Source organism: Rhinichthys klamathensis, unplaced genomic scaffold, assembly GCF_029890125.1.
Source record: "Rhinichthys klamathensis goyatoka isolate OS25496 unplaced genomic scaffold, OSU_Roscu_1.1 h1tg000021l_1, whole genome shotgun sequence".
NCBI classification, from domain to species: domain Eukaryota; kingdom Metazoa; phylum Chordata; class Actinopteri; order Cypriniformes; family Leuciscidae; genus Rhinichthys; species Rhinichthys klamathensis.
In genome coordinates, this window is record NW_026606572.1 from 262,679 (window position 1) to 280,898 (window position 18,220).

General features: G+C 36.8%; 1 protein-coding gene across 1 annotated transcript; it reads left to right on the forward strand.

Moving 5' to 3' along the window:
- The first annotated feature begins 3,614 nt into the window (after window positions 1-3,614).
- On the forward strand, window positions 3,615-17,029 carry chmp2ba (charged multivesicular body protein 2Ba). Its single transcript, XM_056240699.1, has 6 exons — window positions 3,615-3,790; window positions 9,669-9,760; window positions 12,816-13,010; window positions 14,850-14,952; window positions 15,896-16,002; window positions 16,409-17,029. The coding sequence occupies exons 1-6, from the start codon at window positions 3,757-3,759 to the stop codon at window positions 16,526-16,528; spliced, it is 651 nt and encodes a 216-aa protein (XP_056096674.1). The 5' UTR covers window positions 3,615-3,756; the 3' UTR covers window positions 16,529-17,029.
- The last annotated feature ends 1,191 nt before the right edge of the window (window positions 17,030-18,220 follow it).

Sequence of the window (18,220 nt, forward strand, 5' to 3'; positions counted from 1 at the left end):
GAGCTCGTGCAGCCCAGAGCAGCCGCTCTTCAGAAGCTGCGCTGGCTGAGTTCTCCGGCTACTCTCGAATCGCTCTCGCGGTATTTTGATGGCATACGTCACAGTCACGTGGCGTCGGCGCTGTATCAAGTCGGACAACATTTCTAACCGGCATGCACTGCTTCAAGTCAGCCGCCGATCGGTCTGCGCAGAGCTGCATGAAGTCGAACAAGAGGGTATGCGCATGACGTCACCGTCGGCCGGAGTGAATGCGGTCACGCCCACAAGTGGCAAAAAGACTGAGCGGCAGCATTTGTTTTCAGCGTGAATGCCGTGAAAAACACACAAAACACATCTAAAACGGGAAAGAGCTTTGCGATTGACTGTACAACTAGATTTGACCAGAAATCTGAGGTACTGTATATTTTTACAGACTGCAAAAAGCTACAGAACAGACTATATTCTGCATAATTGGATGTTTTTAAATAAACACTGACAAAAAACTATACAAGTTTTAGGGCTGGACGATATGATGATATACAGTATAACATTAATGTAAGTGATCACTCGGATTTAGACCTATCTATATTGTATTTATATAAAACGTTTACAGGCAAATTTTCTTAATTTATTTCCCCAGCGTCGAAATCAGGCACATATAAATGTCAGGAAACACGATTCCTGGCTGCATGTCAATATCCATGGATCACTGGATCTTTGATAAGATGTAAGGAACACTATATCGAGTCCAACTTTTAGTTTAAACTGATTTTTACTCGCTTTTTCGCAGTTTCCCCTATTAGCTCCAGTCACGAAGAAGCTCTTTTGCCACTCAGTCCGGCTGAGGGGGGCGTGTTCCGGCGGGAAAGTGACGTTAATGCATTCCCTCTATACCCTCAACTGTTGTCAAGGCAACACTCCACGTGCGTTGTGTAAAAACGCCCCAGAACAGAGGGGCGGAGTGAGCGAAGCTCATTATCATTTAAAGGCATATGCACTGAAACGGCGTGCTGAAAACAGCTGTTTTTGACCAGGTAAAATGAGTGTTTTTTTTAAATACTAATGAGAATTTTTAATAAAAGTTTATTACAAAGTTTTCATTTAGACCCTAAACATTCATATTAAGTTGTACAAAAATGGCATTATATGACCCCTTTAAAAACGCAGATACGCTAGCCTTCGGGAAAAGCAGCTTTGGTGGACACTTTGGCGGCCTAAATAGTTTATCCATGTATGTCATTTTTATTGTGTCCTCGTAATCTTTAATCAAAATAACTTCCCATCCCTCTTACAGTGCCATCTCATCTGTTCTCTGATGATGCGTTTACTGGCTCGAGGGCGGGACAACCTGTCACTCACATGAGATCCACCAATAGCCAACCACAACCATCCAACAATCCAATCAATTCCCGATAGACAAAATCAAGTCCCGCCCTACATTTATTCTTCTTCGAGAAGCCGTTTCACTCAGATATAGGTCACAACAGGAAAGACAAGACTATAAAAACATCCATTTTTCATGCCGACTTTAAATGCCAGACATGGTTTCAAAGAGAAAAGCAGAAATATAAATAAAAAGGCAAATGTTAACTTAATATGAATAATAGTTAATAATTTCTCTTTAAATTTTGCTTAATCTTTTTTTCTTGTTCTTTTTTTCTGTTTTGTTTTTGTATGCAAAATCTTATGATTTTTAAATGCCACATATATGGAGTTATGAATGCCCAGTCTTTATGACAAGTTTTTATTATTCTGTGCAACTTTTATTCCCCACATTTTATGTCTTAAATTTCATTCTGTTCCTCACACAAAGACTTCTTTGGCTAAACATCTCTCTATGTGTTCCACTGATGAAGGAAAGTAATGACAGAATTATCATGTTTTGAGTGAACTGTCCCTTTAGTTAAAGCTGGAACACAATCCTCGCACAATACAAAATTATTAGCAGTGAATTCAAGATCAGTAGCCTACACTTCCTCTAAACATCAACACTATAATAGTGTAAGTATCTAATTTCACAGATGAGATATCTTACTTTATATTATACTGTCTGGAAACATAGTTAGCACATTAGCATTAAACGCCTGCCAGCCTCGGGCAATTCCACGAACAGAGCGAATAGATAAATGTTTCAGAGGGATCTCTGTGGGACTTCTCCAAATGCACAGAGAAAGATTCTATCTAATATGAAATGGAGATTTTAATATACTTTAAAGACACCCTGTATAGCAAATAAAAGTGTAGTTTTGTCTCATTATTGCAGGGTAGAATTGGTCTGTGTGCTCGGGGCAAGATGGATCACCAGTGGGCTTATTACCATTATTAGCACATTTAGTGCTAGTCCCTGTTGCCAACCTTGCTGATTGTAGGAAAACATCTCCCTAATAACCTTAACGAGAATAACGCCCCGGGATGCGCCATGTCCTCCTCAGAGAGAGGGTATAATGTGCTGCGGGACACACATCCGCTATCCCTCCCAAAGTCACTCCTGTCTCGCTGGCTCTGGTTTCTTTGCTGTGGGGCAGTAATCTCCTGTCTGCTCCACTTTACCATACCAGGAGAATTACACCCACAAGGAACTGAGCCACAAATTGTCCAGACGGATGGAGCGTAAAATTGATAAGAATATTAAATTTGCCATTGACAATGGTGTCTATAACTTGCACTAAGTCCACTGGAGTGATGGATACTCCAGAAGAATAAGGGTTTGGTAACACGTTACAATAGGGTCTCATTTGTTAATGTTTAGCTTAATGTATTAATGAACATGAACTAACACTGAACAATACATTACAGTATATTATTCATCTTTGTTAATGCTATAGTTAATAAAAGTACAGTTGTTCATTGTTCATGTTAGTTTACAGTGCATTAACTATTGTTAACAAATACAACTTTTGATTTTAATAATGTATTGGTAAATGTTGAGATTAGCATTAGGCTAACTAAGATTAATGAATGCTGTAGTACTGCTCATTATTTTTCATGTTAACTAATGAAACATTATTGTAAAGTATTACTGGTTTGTTTATATTGCAATGACAACAATTTTAGTGCTTTGTTAACCTATACATGTATTGGAATGAATTGGGGGATATATTGTCAAGTATATAGTCAAGCAGCTAGCTGACATGTTGATCTTTTGTTTATTTTTTATTTATTTAAAAAAACACCATAATGATTCTTTACTTATTTACATAGGCTATAGGTGGCCACAATTTCAAATAATTTAAACAACCCAGAATTTAATCACATTTTGCCATTTTAAATTGTCTTGCGGTCGGTGTGACGAATTCATTTTTTAGAGTACAAAAACTCAATTACTAGTTCATAAAAACTGTATGTAACATAATTATAGAAGAATTGAAGAAGAAAAAAGTGGTATTAAATGAATATGTTACACCTCAGGACACAGGAAGCAGAAACTGCTTGAAATTTCTTGTCAATCACCCATGTGCAGTTTGAGTTTGCCTATTGCTAAAAGTGACAGAATCTCATTTCCATCAAGTGAAGACGGATGCGTTCAGCAGGTCTGAGTATTTTGAGGAGTGAGACACTGACCCCTACAGGACGCGTGAAGAACTGCACCTCTAACCCGCCGCCCGTGACGTCACGCCCCGCATGGCTCAATGGGATCATGTGCTGGAAAGTCAGTTGTACTGACAAACAAGGAATTCGGGACCTTTGAGTAGATCGATACTCTGTTGAGGCAGTTAGGCAGAGAAACTAGTTTTACATTGAATTAAAGAGATAAAACACAGTCTAAGTTAAGTCATCATGGCATCTCTGTTTAAAAAGAAGACAGTCGACGGTAAGTCACTTTGTTAACTGTTTTATTATAGATTTTCAGGGTCATATCCCTCTTATAATTTACACCTGTTTCCCTGCTGCATCTTTTGAAACTTTTATCAGCTTGTTGTTATCAACATATAACCAGTTTTTATGTTGTTTACGTAGCGAAGTCACAATTAAAAGTAAGAATTTGCTACATAACGATGTTTTGGTTGTTAACCACTGTGTGTGAATGGACAAAGGCTATATTATTTAGTGTTTCATTTAAATTAATGACACAATTGGTATCATGTTTTTCTGTCCGTGCTCTGTTATGTCGTTTATTTACATAAAAGTAGGCTAATCATAAAAGTAATGTTTTGCCACTGTACTAAAAGTGAAAACTACTTTATTTCTTTGTAAAAATTACAAAAGAACACAGCCAGCCATTAAGATGTGTCTTGTCAGTGTCCTTTATTTACGGGTCCTCTTTAGGGTCTTTTACATTGAAACAGTTGTTGCAAGCAATTTGTTTATGAAGACAATCTGCATTATTGATGTTTATTGCATCCCCACTAAAACAGACATGCACTCAATGGACAGTGCAGATCTGAAATCTGAATTTGGCACTGGTTACATTAACTGGTGTGTTGCCTCAACTGAGCACTGTATCATTGAAACACATCCATCTGAACCTGTGCATGTGTCTAAAAAAATAACAATAGAAGCTTTCTTCATTCAAACAAGTCATGAAGTTGAGTTTGTCTGTACTGACCTTTTCATTTTAAACAGGTTTTTTTAAATCCTGCATTCATCTCAACATCCTAATTTGAGATTTTTTTTTTTTGCCTTAATCAGCTATTACAGGATAACTTTATTCAAACTCATACATGTGATATACAGTCTATATAAAACATGACTGATATTTATCAGTAAAGCACAAGAGTAGGTGGTAAACTGAGAATCAATCACAGTCTTTACTCACATTGTGATGCTTTTTCCATGGTCAAGTTGAATTCCCATCATTTCCGAAGCGCTGTCCTTGTGACCTTGGTGCCAAGGTGAGTCGAGAGTCACCGTGCCAAAGTATCCTGTCAGATGGCAGAGCTGCTTTAGCTCGCCGAGTTTTGTGGACGATAACCCTCCCTCAATAGTACGTTTTCGATACGTCATCTTTCGCGTAGACTTCTACGTGTACACAAACTCTCTCATCAAGGTTAGGGATGGGCAAGTAACAAAATTATAATGATAATTAAGTCAAAAAATTATATTCACAACCTCTTTGTAACTTTTCTTGTACTTTTCCTACTTTTGCACAATATTAATAAAGTTTTATTTCACTTTATTCATTTATTAGTTCTCTCCAGATTTATAATTTTAAAATGTAAAATATATAACTAACTTAATTTGTTTTTTTCTTTTTAGTTATACTCTCTTTTTAAATATTTTTATGTTCATTTACAATTTTGAAATAATTGTAAATATTTAACTAACTTTTTTTTTTCTTTTTAGTCATATTCAAAAAAATTATATTTTTTGTATATTAGAAATTGATTTTTTTTTTTAATGTTATATTTAGCTAATTTAACTTGATTTTTTCTTTTTAGTTATACTCTCATTTTTAATATTTTATGTTTATGGAACTTTTAACTAACATGTTTTTTCTTTTTAGTCATATTCTCATTCTTAATATTTTTTTTATATGTATTGCTTTCTAATTACTTTTTCGACCTTTTTGCATATTGTTCCTTTTTTCTGCATCCTACTTTATTTTTTATTATTTTTTTTTACTTTTCCCATAATTCATTTACTTGTTGACTACTATACCATATCTTTTCGCTTCTGAATTTAAATTTCACATTTTTTAAATATAGTTAACGCTAGGGAATGGAGGCTCACAAGACTCCACTCTTTACTGCCTTTTTTGTAACAACAAAAAAACATTATGTAACCATTTTCCTGCTAAACCACCATCTGTGGCTTCTAATATTGGCCATTTAACCTCATGGGATGTTATTGTATGATTGGCTTTCATGAGGGCACATGGTGAGCTGATTGCTGTGAGTGTGTGTGTGTGTGTAGGAGAGCGTATCTTCCCTATAGGCGTTGTGGCTGCACACTCTGGCATCTAGAGGAGGAACCTGATGTTCAGTGCATATGTTTAGCTTGTCCCTTAAATGCATGAACACATGAAGGGCATGATTCTGCTGGCCTTGTATTCAAACTAATTATTTTTATTTTATTTTTCCCCCAGCCTCATTAGAGCATATTTCATTTGCTGCAATATTCAGATCCAAAAGAGGCTGTTTTTATTCAATCTCTGATGAATTTAGAGTCAAGAAATGATTTTTCAGCTTTTTGTCCTTGTCTATTTAAGTGCTCTTGTGTGTATGTATTATCTAGCAATTATTTAAGGTGCCTGATCTGATTTTTTTTTTTTTGCTTCAACCAGAGCATACTAGTTTTTCTTAACCACAAATACTGGCCATTCAACAACAACAACAAAGCTTAAATATGAGTAGAAATATTGCTAATTAATATTGCTATTGGTTAATATTGCTAATAACCAATGATATTTATTGTGCGCATATTGTGAAAGGACTATTAGGGCTTCCGTGTTCAGGATTTTTGATTTTTGTAACGAATAATTAGAAAGTCAATCTTTTACCTGAGATGTCGTTGCCATAATGCGTTTCTATGTGTTGCTTTTCGTTTCATTGCTGCGAGCTTCATGGTTTCTAAGTCCACTTTTCTTTTTGTTGCAATTGTACTGCTTATTGTACATAAAATTTAAGAAGTTTATATCAGTAGTCCCTTATTCATAATTGTGTCTGTTTACAACGTCTACCATGTCTTTACACTCAATAAAAAAAAAAAAAAGATTTATCTATTTGAATTGCATATCAAATTTCCATCCATTTGGATTACATAGTTTTAACATAAACCAATTAATAATCTGAATGTGATTAATATTTTTCAGTCATATATAAATGAAACAGATAAGATTTATATAATTGTATTAATAAACTGAATGTGATTCATATTTGTCAGTCATACGTAAAGGAAACCAGTACGATTTTTGTAATAGTACTCAGAAAAACACCCATGTTAAATTACCACTGCTCAGTGTTCATATGTGTGCACACTACATAGTTAAAGTACCATTGAAGCAGTGTTGAAATTAATGAGAAAATTAAGTGGTGATTTAGCATTAATTATGAACACCTACTGTTAACAAGCAGAATCACTGAAGGAAAGAGAAACGCAAGAACTACAACTGACTTCAGCCACAGCCTTAGATGAAATCAACTGAAGATAAAAGAGGACTAGGGATGGGGCCGATCCGATCCAGTATCGGTATCGGGACCGATACCAGCGTAATTCACGTATCGGTCACGTATTTTCCCGATCCAACCTGCGGAGATATCCGATATCCATGAGCCATGTCTGCGCTTTAACGTAGTCTGCTGAAACGACTCCAAAAGTGATTCCCGCGGCCCGCCGGCTAGTCTGCTAGCTGGCTGCAAACTGTGGAATGGATATCCTGAACGGAGGTGCGGCTCAATGAGACACGGTAGCTGCGTCCCAATGTGCATACTACGCCCTAAATAGTATTGAAAATTACTAATGTCACATACTATTTAGGATGGATAGTATGCACATTGGGACGCAGCTAGAGACCCCCCCTCAGGAAATCCATTCCGCAGTTTGCAGCCAGCTAGCAGGATAGCATTGAGCTGCCAACATGTTCGCTGTGTGGAAATCCTATGGTGGAAATACTTCACACTGGAAACACCACAGCAGAGCAAGACAGCAAAATGCAATGTTTGCAAAGCCGTATTAATTAAACCATTTGTCTGTGATGCATGTTTGCTATTCGCAGTCCAGAAGAGAAAGAGAGAGATCTCTCACGCGGTGCCACAGCGCGCACAACATGACAGCCCATCAGCATGATCGGTGATTGTTGTAAAATGCAGTCTCTACTGTTGCTAAATTGCGGGACGCTTTTAATAATAAAAAAAGCTATTAAAAGCACAAAAATCTGCGCAAGAGAAGCTGTTCCCGCGTCGCGCGCTCCGAAACAGACCGCAACGAGACAAGCACATTATACTTTGGGCTTCATATGCACGTCTAAACGATCAAATGTAGCCTACACAAAAATGTCAAAATGACCGGCTTGGAGATTCACTTAAACAGTTTGTCTAAAATGGACGTAGTTATGGAAATAGTTGGGAGAAAATATGGTGCACTCGTTCTTAAAGGGGGAGCAGTCTAATAAACATGCTGACGATTGCTCCATTACTGAGAATCAAACAACAAAAGGCAAAGAGAAAATCACTCACAGCTCTTGAATGAATAACTTTAGCTTTAATAAGCATAAATCTATCTATGATAAACTTTGCAGTGCTATTTTACTTTTGATTACTTTATTATAATTATTTTTAGACCATACCTGAATAATGTTAGTAGACCTTCCTGAAATTAAAGCACTGTGTAGTCCTGTATAATGTGTATCTTTGTTTAATTGTCTATCTTTTGTTTATATATTGTTTAATATATATATATATATATATATATATATATATATTGACATACATGCATACATACGTACATATCATACTTGCATGTAGAGAGGAGTTTATTTCAGCATCATATAAAATCAACAATAATGATAATAATAATATTAAAGCAAACACAGCTCTGGTATCGGAAAAGTATCGGTATCGGCCGATATCCAAATTCAGGTATCGGGATCGGATCGGAAGTGAAAAAATGTGGATCGGTGCATCCCTAAAGAGGACATTAAATATCTGAAGATCTCAGCAGAGGAGGATTAAACAACTCAAACAGCATTACCAGCTTCACTTATTACTAACCAGATTTACTTAATTTAATTTCCGTTTTAATGAAGTCAACAGTTGTATTTTAAGTCACCATGATGGTGGTCAGTGTTTGCTTTAGTTGGGCTCTTGACCCTTGACTCTTTAATATTAGATTTTCTCTGGTTGCTGTAATTATGTGTTTATAAAGCACATTAGTTGTAGCAAAAAAGCCAAGAGAAAATGAGATCAGGGGATGTTGGTCAGAGTCAGAGTTTGCGTGCAGGTGCTCAAATTTCCCGTCAAGTTTGTTTTTATAAATCGCAACTTATGCGTCGGAAGTGGCGTACGCCTCTTTCAGGGCCTGTTTTGTGCGAATGCAACGGTTATAAATGAGGCCCCAGAACCCTTTAGAAAATGAGAGGGGAGAACTGAATATGAGATGCACCAACATGGATCTGGGAATCTGAAGGATCTGGAGAGATTCTGTATGAAGGAATGGTCTCTGATATCTTGTCCGTTTTTCTCGACTATTATCAAAAAAGTATTTAATTAAAGGGTGCCAATAGTTATGGCCAACGTGTTTTGGAGAAAAACATTTATTTTATATTGTGATTTAAAATAACTTTAAATTCTTTTACTGCAATGAAAGGTTAGATTTTTGAGAATTTTTTGAATGAAAGATCAAAATGAAAAACAATGCAGATTTATTTTTATAGCCATCTTTGATCATATTGACCAGGGATGCCAATAATTCTGACCACAACTGTGTATGTATGTGTGTATATATATATATATATAGGCCTATAAATATAATTAATGTAGTAATTGTTAAATTGGTATTGGTATTACTCTGCAGTGGTAGATGGCATTTATATTTATTTATTTATTAGTTTTGCATATTGTGTAAATAAAAGTTCTGTCATAAGTTTTCCGTTTTGAAGCATGTGTGTGTGTGTGTGTGTGTGTGAATAAGAGGGAGACTGAGGGAGAAGGCAAAAAAGGAGGAGAAAAAAACTCCGTTTCAGATCATTGAACTGTATGAGGATTTTCCAGACGGTTTTATTGCATGTTCTTCTCTGCCCCGCCCTGTCACAGATATCATTAAAGAGCAGTCCAAAGAGCTGAGAGGCACCCAGAGACAAATCACCAGAGACAGATCTGCCCTGGAGAGACAGGAGAGGCAAATGGTAAGTGGAACAAAGCAGTTTCATATCTGTTAACTTCAACTCCCAACGTCCACCGCGTCCCTTCCAGCATCATGTGTCGCTGCTTGTGCAAGGTAGTCCCTCTTTGATTTTATTTTTATTGCTTCAAAGAATAAAGTAAGCTAATTAATACAGTTTTTGATCTTTCTGTTAGTTGCATTTAGAAAAAGAATAGAATAGGTGGCCTTTATAGCTTTAAGTTAAAGCGAATTGTTCATCGCTCAATACTCATGAGGATGACTTCAGTGTTCATGTCGTCCCTTTTAAAGCTCTGAAGAATCCAACATTTCCACTCACTCTCTCCATTTACGCTAATTGTTTCTATGTAAACATAGAAATGTGCATAATTGCCTCCCAAAAGGGGTTCTTTTTTCTTCATCTTTATTGTAATTAGACATGGTTTTGCTTTGTTATCTATTTCATTATTTTAAATGACCTATATTGAAAGATAGCTGCAGGGCGGTCATGAGCCGCTGCTTAAATTCCCCATTTACACTTACAGTGGCGTCCCAAAGTCTGAGAACACATTGAACATCTCGAATGCAAAATCTCACTTAACTGGAAATTTAAAGACAATTTTTATATGGTGGGTATATGATAAAAATTGGTAATAAAAATAAATAATCATATCACAATTTTTTTCCAGCCAGGATCACCATCCATGATCTTATCATGCTTGGCATGAAATGGAAGTTGTGATGATCTTTTCTTTCCTATTGTGATGTATATATGAGTGAAACAGCTTCTCGAACAAGAAAACATGTAGGGCGGGGCTTGATTTTGTCCATCGGAAACTGATTGGATGGTTGTGGTTTGCTATTGGACGATCTTATGTGAGTGACAGGTTGTCCCGCCCTCTAGCCAGTAAACACGTCATTAGAGAAGAGAAAAGACGTCGCTGCAAGAGGGAGGGGAATTACCGTATTTTGATTGAAGATTACGAAGACACAAAAAATAATGACATATATGGATAAATTAAAAAAATTATTATAATTATGTTTAGCCCTACAAAATAAACAAGAATGACAGATTATTTAGGCCAAAGTGGGGGTGGGTGATATGGAACAAATCTTATTAAACAACAGGAAAAATACAATAAAAGAAACATTTATTTGAACAAAATAAACTTAACAGTAGCATTTATGTAAGAAATTTTATAATAATGTAAAAAATAAAATACTGCATAGTCTTCACTGTATAAATTTAATATCCATTGATTCTTATTAATGCTACAAAAGTTTTCTAGTCAAGAGCAGTGAGTGATTTTCAGTGTTTGATAAACATTAATGACAGACAGCAGTAGGTATATTAGGCTGCTGTCACTTTAAGACCTAATGCACAGATTTAATATATTTACACATCTGATTTTCTCCCAGTTGTTTGTTCACTTAGTTAAAACATAACCAAGTGTGTCTTTGTAAACCTTTGTATTTAACAGTTTAAGCGCAATAAGACGCAAAAGACAACTTAGTTCATAACTTGCGCGCTGTGTGTCCTGAGAAAAATGCATGTGCTTGTAAAATCATTTGAAAGTTTTAACTGGCAGGGCTTTAAAGCACATGCAAATAATAAAATGTGCACTTCAGCACGATACTCTGTAAAGGCAGATTGTGGCGGCATTTTAATATTTCACAATCTAATTTCATCTATATCGCACACCCCTAACCCTGGCATCATATCCGTCAACTGCTGGATGAATAACTGAACTGGGTCATGCTTAGCATTATCTGTTCTCTGAAGGTAAGGGTTTTGTTTAGCACATCAGTCTGTCACTTTTATTCTAGTTTTTCAATCCATATTGCTGCCTAGTGGCTGACGTGACAATAAAACATCTCGAATAGATGCTTCAGCTCTGTCTCACTCAGCTCTCTGTACATGAATATTTATAATGATGGCATATCATTGTTATCATGGTGTAACAGTAAAAAAATGCCCCATTCCAGTCATATTTTGAAAGTGACAGACAGGCAAACATGGGCAATATTCTTAGAAGCTGTCACAAAATGCCATTGCGTGCTAAATTAGGACAGTGCTGCGCGCGCGTGTTTGTGTGTGTGTGTGTGTGTGTGTGTGTGTGGCGGCTTGCGTTTTGCTTATCAGGCATCATGTGAGGAGAGTGCAGCACCTGGACTAATGTGTGTCTCATTAGAGTTATTCTGTCTAATATGCCTGTTTAGCTGATCAGCATGTGTTTACCTGAGAGACTAACATTAGCACACAAGAGAAAACAGGATCTGCTGAGTTGAATGTTCGAAAGAATTGCCTGGGAGTCAGATTATGGGTTTAATAATGGCTATCTTAAAGGTGAAGTGTATCATTTCAACTTGTGGCACCAAACAGAATAGCAAAATTATATTTTATTACACAGCCCTGTGGGATACTTGATTCTGATTGGTCAGTCGCGCCATCCAGCGTCATGTTATTCCCCAATAACAACCTGCAAAAACTGATAACATGGGCTTGTTTTAAATGTATTTTAAAAAGTTTCAATATATTTGAAAATGTAATTTATCCCTGTGATGGCAAAGCTGAAATTATTTAATCTTTTATTATTATTATTATTTCACCTTTAATGGCCTCCATCAAATGATTATAACAGGTGCTTGTTAGAAAGGGATTTTTGTTTGAAAAAATGTTTTGTACACATGGTGTAGAAAGAGAGCTGTAAAATCATCAGCACTGCACATGAAGTTTGTTGGAAGGTTTTTGTAAGTGCAGCGAGTCTCGGCCTTGAATTCTGATGGGTCGCCCTCACTATCACACAGTATCTCTGCATACACAAACACACACTCACAGTCTCCCACACTGCATCTAATTGCTTGAAGCTCCTCGGGGCACAGAGCTGTTTTCAGACTTTTACTAATGTAAAGAAACGCAGACCTCTGGGTCCAAACAAGTTGTTATGGTGTGTGTGGTGCTTCACAACATCATGAACATCTCTTGCCTTGTCTGGGTACCTTGTTGTTCTGTCCTAGAAGTGAAAAACCAATTTTGTTCCTATTAAACGCCCCATCGTTGATGTCTTTATTCTTACCAGGAAATGGAAATAAAAAAAATGGCCAAAACTGGAAACCGAGAAGCCTGCAAGATACTAGCCAAACAGCTCGTACAGCTTAGAAAACAGAAGAACCGAACCTACGCCGTAAGCTCTAAGGTCACGTCCATGTCCACGCAGACCAAGGTCATGAACTCTCAGATGAAGATGGCTGGAGCCATGTCTACCACAGCGAAGGTAAGCACACCTCCCAATGGATCTGCATGACTACTGATTCAGTTTTTCCATTGCTGTCCATGGAGGACCTTATTGTCATCACGATATCCCCTTCAAGATTCCCAGTTCTCCCCCACCCACTGATGACGGCTCTGTGTTATTCACATGAAGCCCGATGTGTTCCCGGGAAGTGCTGGAAAAACAGAATCCCTTATGTAGCAAAGAACTTCAAAAGAATCCTTAAACAGGGTTTAATTACCATGTTGTTGAGGAGCTCCTTACTTCACTGGTCTCATTGTGACCCAGTTTTATAGTTTCTGCTCTACTTTTATAGAGATCTCAAATCTCACATTCTCTGTGTATTAATTCACACTGTCCTCATTATCGTTCATTTAGAGTTTTTCCCATGATGCTTGTACAAAATAATAGGAGCCATGTTGTTGTCGTATGGAGCCTATGGAGCTTTCTTTTGGAGAAAATTAATAAAGTAGCACACACACACACACACACACATATATATATTTATAAATATACACATTGCAGTGTATATGGTCTTAAGCAAGCTTAAGTTTGTTTTTTAAGGACTCGTAGACCAGAAAAAGCACCTTGTGAATAAATTTTTTTGCTTTTATTAATTATAAGATAATTTAAGCAACTCCTGATTGAAAAGTAAACTAAAGCTTGTTTTAAATACATTATAATTTTTTTTACATAAGAGTGTTTTGCTCTAAAATGGGTTGATTGGGATGGTTTTAATTAGAAGAGATCATTTTAAAATGCGCTTATAAGAGCAGAATAGCATCTTGATACCAGTGTTATTTTAGTATCATTGAGATACTACTATATTGTTTTTATATATTTTTTTTTTATTTTTTTTTATTTTTGGTTAAACTTTTAGTAATTTTGTTGTCTTTTTTCTATTATTATTATTATTTTCTAATATGTATATATCATTTTATTTAGTTATATTTCAGTTTTTGTTATTTTAGTTCATTGAGTTGGGGCAACTAGATGAAATAATTATGTTTGCGTTTTTTTAATTTAAATATTCTATTTTATTTCACGTAATGTAGTTAATCGTTAATATATTTAATCATCTACCTACCTAGCCTAATTGGTACATTTCAAATGTAGCATGAGATGGGGGTAGGTTCATTTATTTTACCTCTGGAGACACTTATTTCGTTGAATAAGAAAACAATTTCACAGTCTGCACTTCTAATGCACACACTTCACAAAGCATGTCTTATCTTTACCAATCACTACAGGCATGTCGCATCATCACATAAAATGCAATTTCAGCCAATTAAGTTCAGTCTCTGACTACTCATTGATGGGGTGTTGTTCTTCTCACACATTTGCAAGCCGCTCCTGTCCTCGCACGAAATATTCATTGTGTGTGTATCCGTCCAATCTATATTGTATGAGGAAGGAAGCTATTAATATTTCCTCACCCGGCTGCATATGGTGGTATTTGTAGTCAATCATAAGGAGGTAGCTGGTGTAATAGATATGAGATGGGTGATAATGAGGCTGTGTGTAAATAATTCTCTGTAATCAGATAGGACTCTTCCTGTGTGTCTGCCCTGCCACAGTGCCAGAGACCCAGAGGGACAGTAAAACAGACTTCTCTCCACGCGACCTATTTTTATGTTCTGTGTCATCTACTTACTGTACTCCCCCTCCTCACCAAATGGTGTGATGTCGAAATTTATGTTGAGCTGCATTCAAAATGTATTCGTCCGTGTTGGATTTTTGTCAGAGCTTGTGTTATTTTTATTACCGTTTTGTGCATCGTAAGGATGCTCTATTTATTCTCCGGGAACGTGATGGATTGCTTGAACTCTTTCTGTCTCTTAGACTATGCAGACTGTCAATAAAAGATTGGACCCCAAGAAGACGCTACAGACGATGCAGGACTTCCAAAAGGAGAACTTCAAAATGGGAATGACGGAGGACATGCGTAAGTTTCAAGTGGTTCTGAAATGATGGAACTGTTCTGGTTGGTTTTTAGCAGTGCAAAAACTATGCTAAATGATATCCGGACTATGTATGATTATTGTACATGGTGAGTTTCGGTGTACTTTGACTTTCAGAATCATCAGGAGAGCAAAACAAATAGGCTTGTCAGCACTTCCCATATTTCATTTTACATCAAATGCCAGGTGTCCAGTCAAGTTTGAGACTAATTATTTCGTTCACTTGGTAGAAGCAGCCAAATTACACAAGCGCCAACTTGGACAGGCTGTGTGACATGCCCTCGTCCTCAAAAACCATTATAAAACTGCATTAAGTAAAAGAACATATGAATAGGACAACGTTAAAACTGGCTCATTTTACAACAAGGACATGGTTTGTGCACACAATGAGTTCTGTGCTTTGAATTGTTGGCAATGAAATCATTGAAATTCATTATTGTCCAATTAACAATTTTGGCACTGTTGACTCACGACTAGTTTTGAGGAACTAGACAATGCAAAAATGAAAGTCAACATTGTTGGCAAACACTGCAAATCTAGACAGGAAGAGATGATATGACCACTCTGTAAAGAGACCAACCACAGTTTATTTTATTTTTATGTGCCGTTTAAGGCGAATTGTACAGAAATCACTGGAAAAACTGAGGAAAGTGTGTATAGATAAACAATAACTTATTGGGAAAATAAATAGTTCCTCAGGATATTGAATTTATTAGTTAAAAATGTATCTTCAAACAAAACTCTTAAAAACTTTATCAATGATTTGATGCCCCAAACCTGGCAAACTCTGTCCTCAGAAGCTCTCTTTCAACCCGATACCTTGTAAACCGTCTTTGTTTCCATGATCCTAGAGGAAAACCAGTTGAGAATCACCAGTCTAGATTATTCTGTCGACTTTCACCAACTTGTACAAATTTCTGTCCTCAGTCAACGATACACTGGATGAGATTTTTGATGAATCGGGCGACGAGGAAGAATGCCAGGACATCGTGAACCAGATGCTGGATGAGATCGGCATAGAGATCTCAGGAAAGGTAAGATTTGACTTTCTTTTTGTCCACCCTGTTTTCGGGACAGCCCCAGCGGCTGCTTCCGGCAGATGGCTGGACTCTGGCTGTGCCTGTGATTACTGTAGGCCTTTCTTTAGATTCATGAGATGCAGAATCATCGTATCTGATTGCAGCAGATGTGTATTCCCTTGGGCCAAAACGTAATTCTCATATTAGCATATTCCACAGATTCTTTGTCCTGTTTTTCCCAAATAAAGTGATCGGGCTGTTGTAGTAGAACATTTGGCAGAAACAATGATCATATTTGATTGGTGCTACATCTATTCCCCAAAACAACAATTACACGGAGGCTTATGCTGGGAGAGTTTTAGCACCAGGTGATCTGTGAAATCTGAAGTTTTACTGCTCTAATAAACTATTGTTTCCGCAGATGGTAAGAGCCCCGTCAACAGGAAAGATCCTCCCTGGCGCCTCCCCAGCAAAGTCTAAAGCGGCCACCATTTCAGACGCTGAGATCGAGAGACAGCTGAAGGCTCTGGGAATGGACTAAATCTCTTCACCCTCCACACCTGTGCACCCACTGCCAACAAAGAAAGACTGAGTTCATAGTGGGAACGGGGAGTGTCCAAGTAATAAATGAAGGGAAGATGTCAAGAAACATACTCTTGTTGGAGCATCGCAATGAGTCACTGGATTGGATTCATTGGTCAGATATATACAGCAGATCACGGTCTAGATGTTTTGACAAAATGCGCACTCAAACTGACATACTCTCCAAATCTGCTGCGCATAGTGTAGGGTTTAAAGGCCAAGTATCTAATTTTGTGTCACTAGTGGCTCCAAATGGAATTGAAGTGTTTTGTTTTAAACAGCATGACTGGCACAACATCATCTCAACCAATAGTGTGAGCTTGGGGCAGGGCTATCTGTTTGGGCAACCAATGGCAGATTGAGAGGGGAGGGGTTAAAAAGTCAATGGGTGTGTTCAAATCGAAGCGGACCAAGTCGAACATTCCTAATGGCTGCTTTCGAAATCGTATACTTCACCAAGTAGTAGTATGTGAAAGGAGTAGTATGTCTGAAGTTTTCATGAAACAGTAGCCAAAAAGTACTCTGATGACCTACTACTTCCTTCGACAATCACATCACAATTTCAGTGTCTGAAATCTCATACTGTACAGTAGGTACTACATTTGGTTTGAAACTTACTTTGCGACCGTTAAAAAAGTATGTTTTATATAGTATGAATATGTTTAGTATGCAGTGTTGGGGGTAACTCATTACAAGTAACTTGAGTTACGTAATCAGATTACTTTTTCAAGTAACTAGTAAAGTAACGCATTACTTTTAAAATTTACAACAATATATCTGAGTTACTTTTTCTAATAAGTAACGCAAGTTACTTTGTTTTCCCCTTTATTGACTGACAGCTCTTCTGTCCTATTGTTGAGACAAATCGAAGTGCAGAGGCGTTGTGTGTAAACATGATGGTTATTATAGTTCTAGAATAAATGTAAGCGTGGATTTACTCATCTCACTTGCACAAAAAAGATTCAATATTCCTCAAAATGAATAAAATCAGTGAAATGCAGAATCAGAACACTATGCAAACCTCCAATACCTAAATATGTTAAATAAAACAAAACATTTTTTATGCATTTAATCTTTATTGACCAAAGTACTTGCTTCTGACCTCCGATTTTTCAGTTAAACCATAAGCAACAATGACTATAGATTTTTTAATATGTTTTTATTGGTAAAGTAAGTGTTAAATTTGTTTCTCCTGCATCCTCTTCTTCTGTTACCCAGAACAGCAGCAGCTGAAAGGTTTGTTTGAGCGGCGCCCTCTACTTAACACTACTGTACTCTACTGTACAGGAGTAAATCTGCATTTCCTTCAGTCTGAGGCTTATTATTTCACTTTTGGTGTGAAAAGGGTCTTTACATTTGCCCAAAAATATATATTTTTTGGTATAAAAAAACAAGCCCAGCCCAGGTGGAAAAAAAGTAACGCAAAAGTAACGTAACACATTACTTTTCTAAAAAAGTAACTAAGTAACGCAATAAGTTACTTTTTAAGGGAGTAACGCAATATTGTAACGCATTACTTTTCAAAGTAACTTTCCCCAACACTGTTAGTATGAATGAAATTCGAAATGAATGAAATGTGGGTAACGCTTCCTTTTACAGTCCTGTTACCCATGTACTTACTATGTACTTATTATAGTAATTATAATTACTG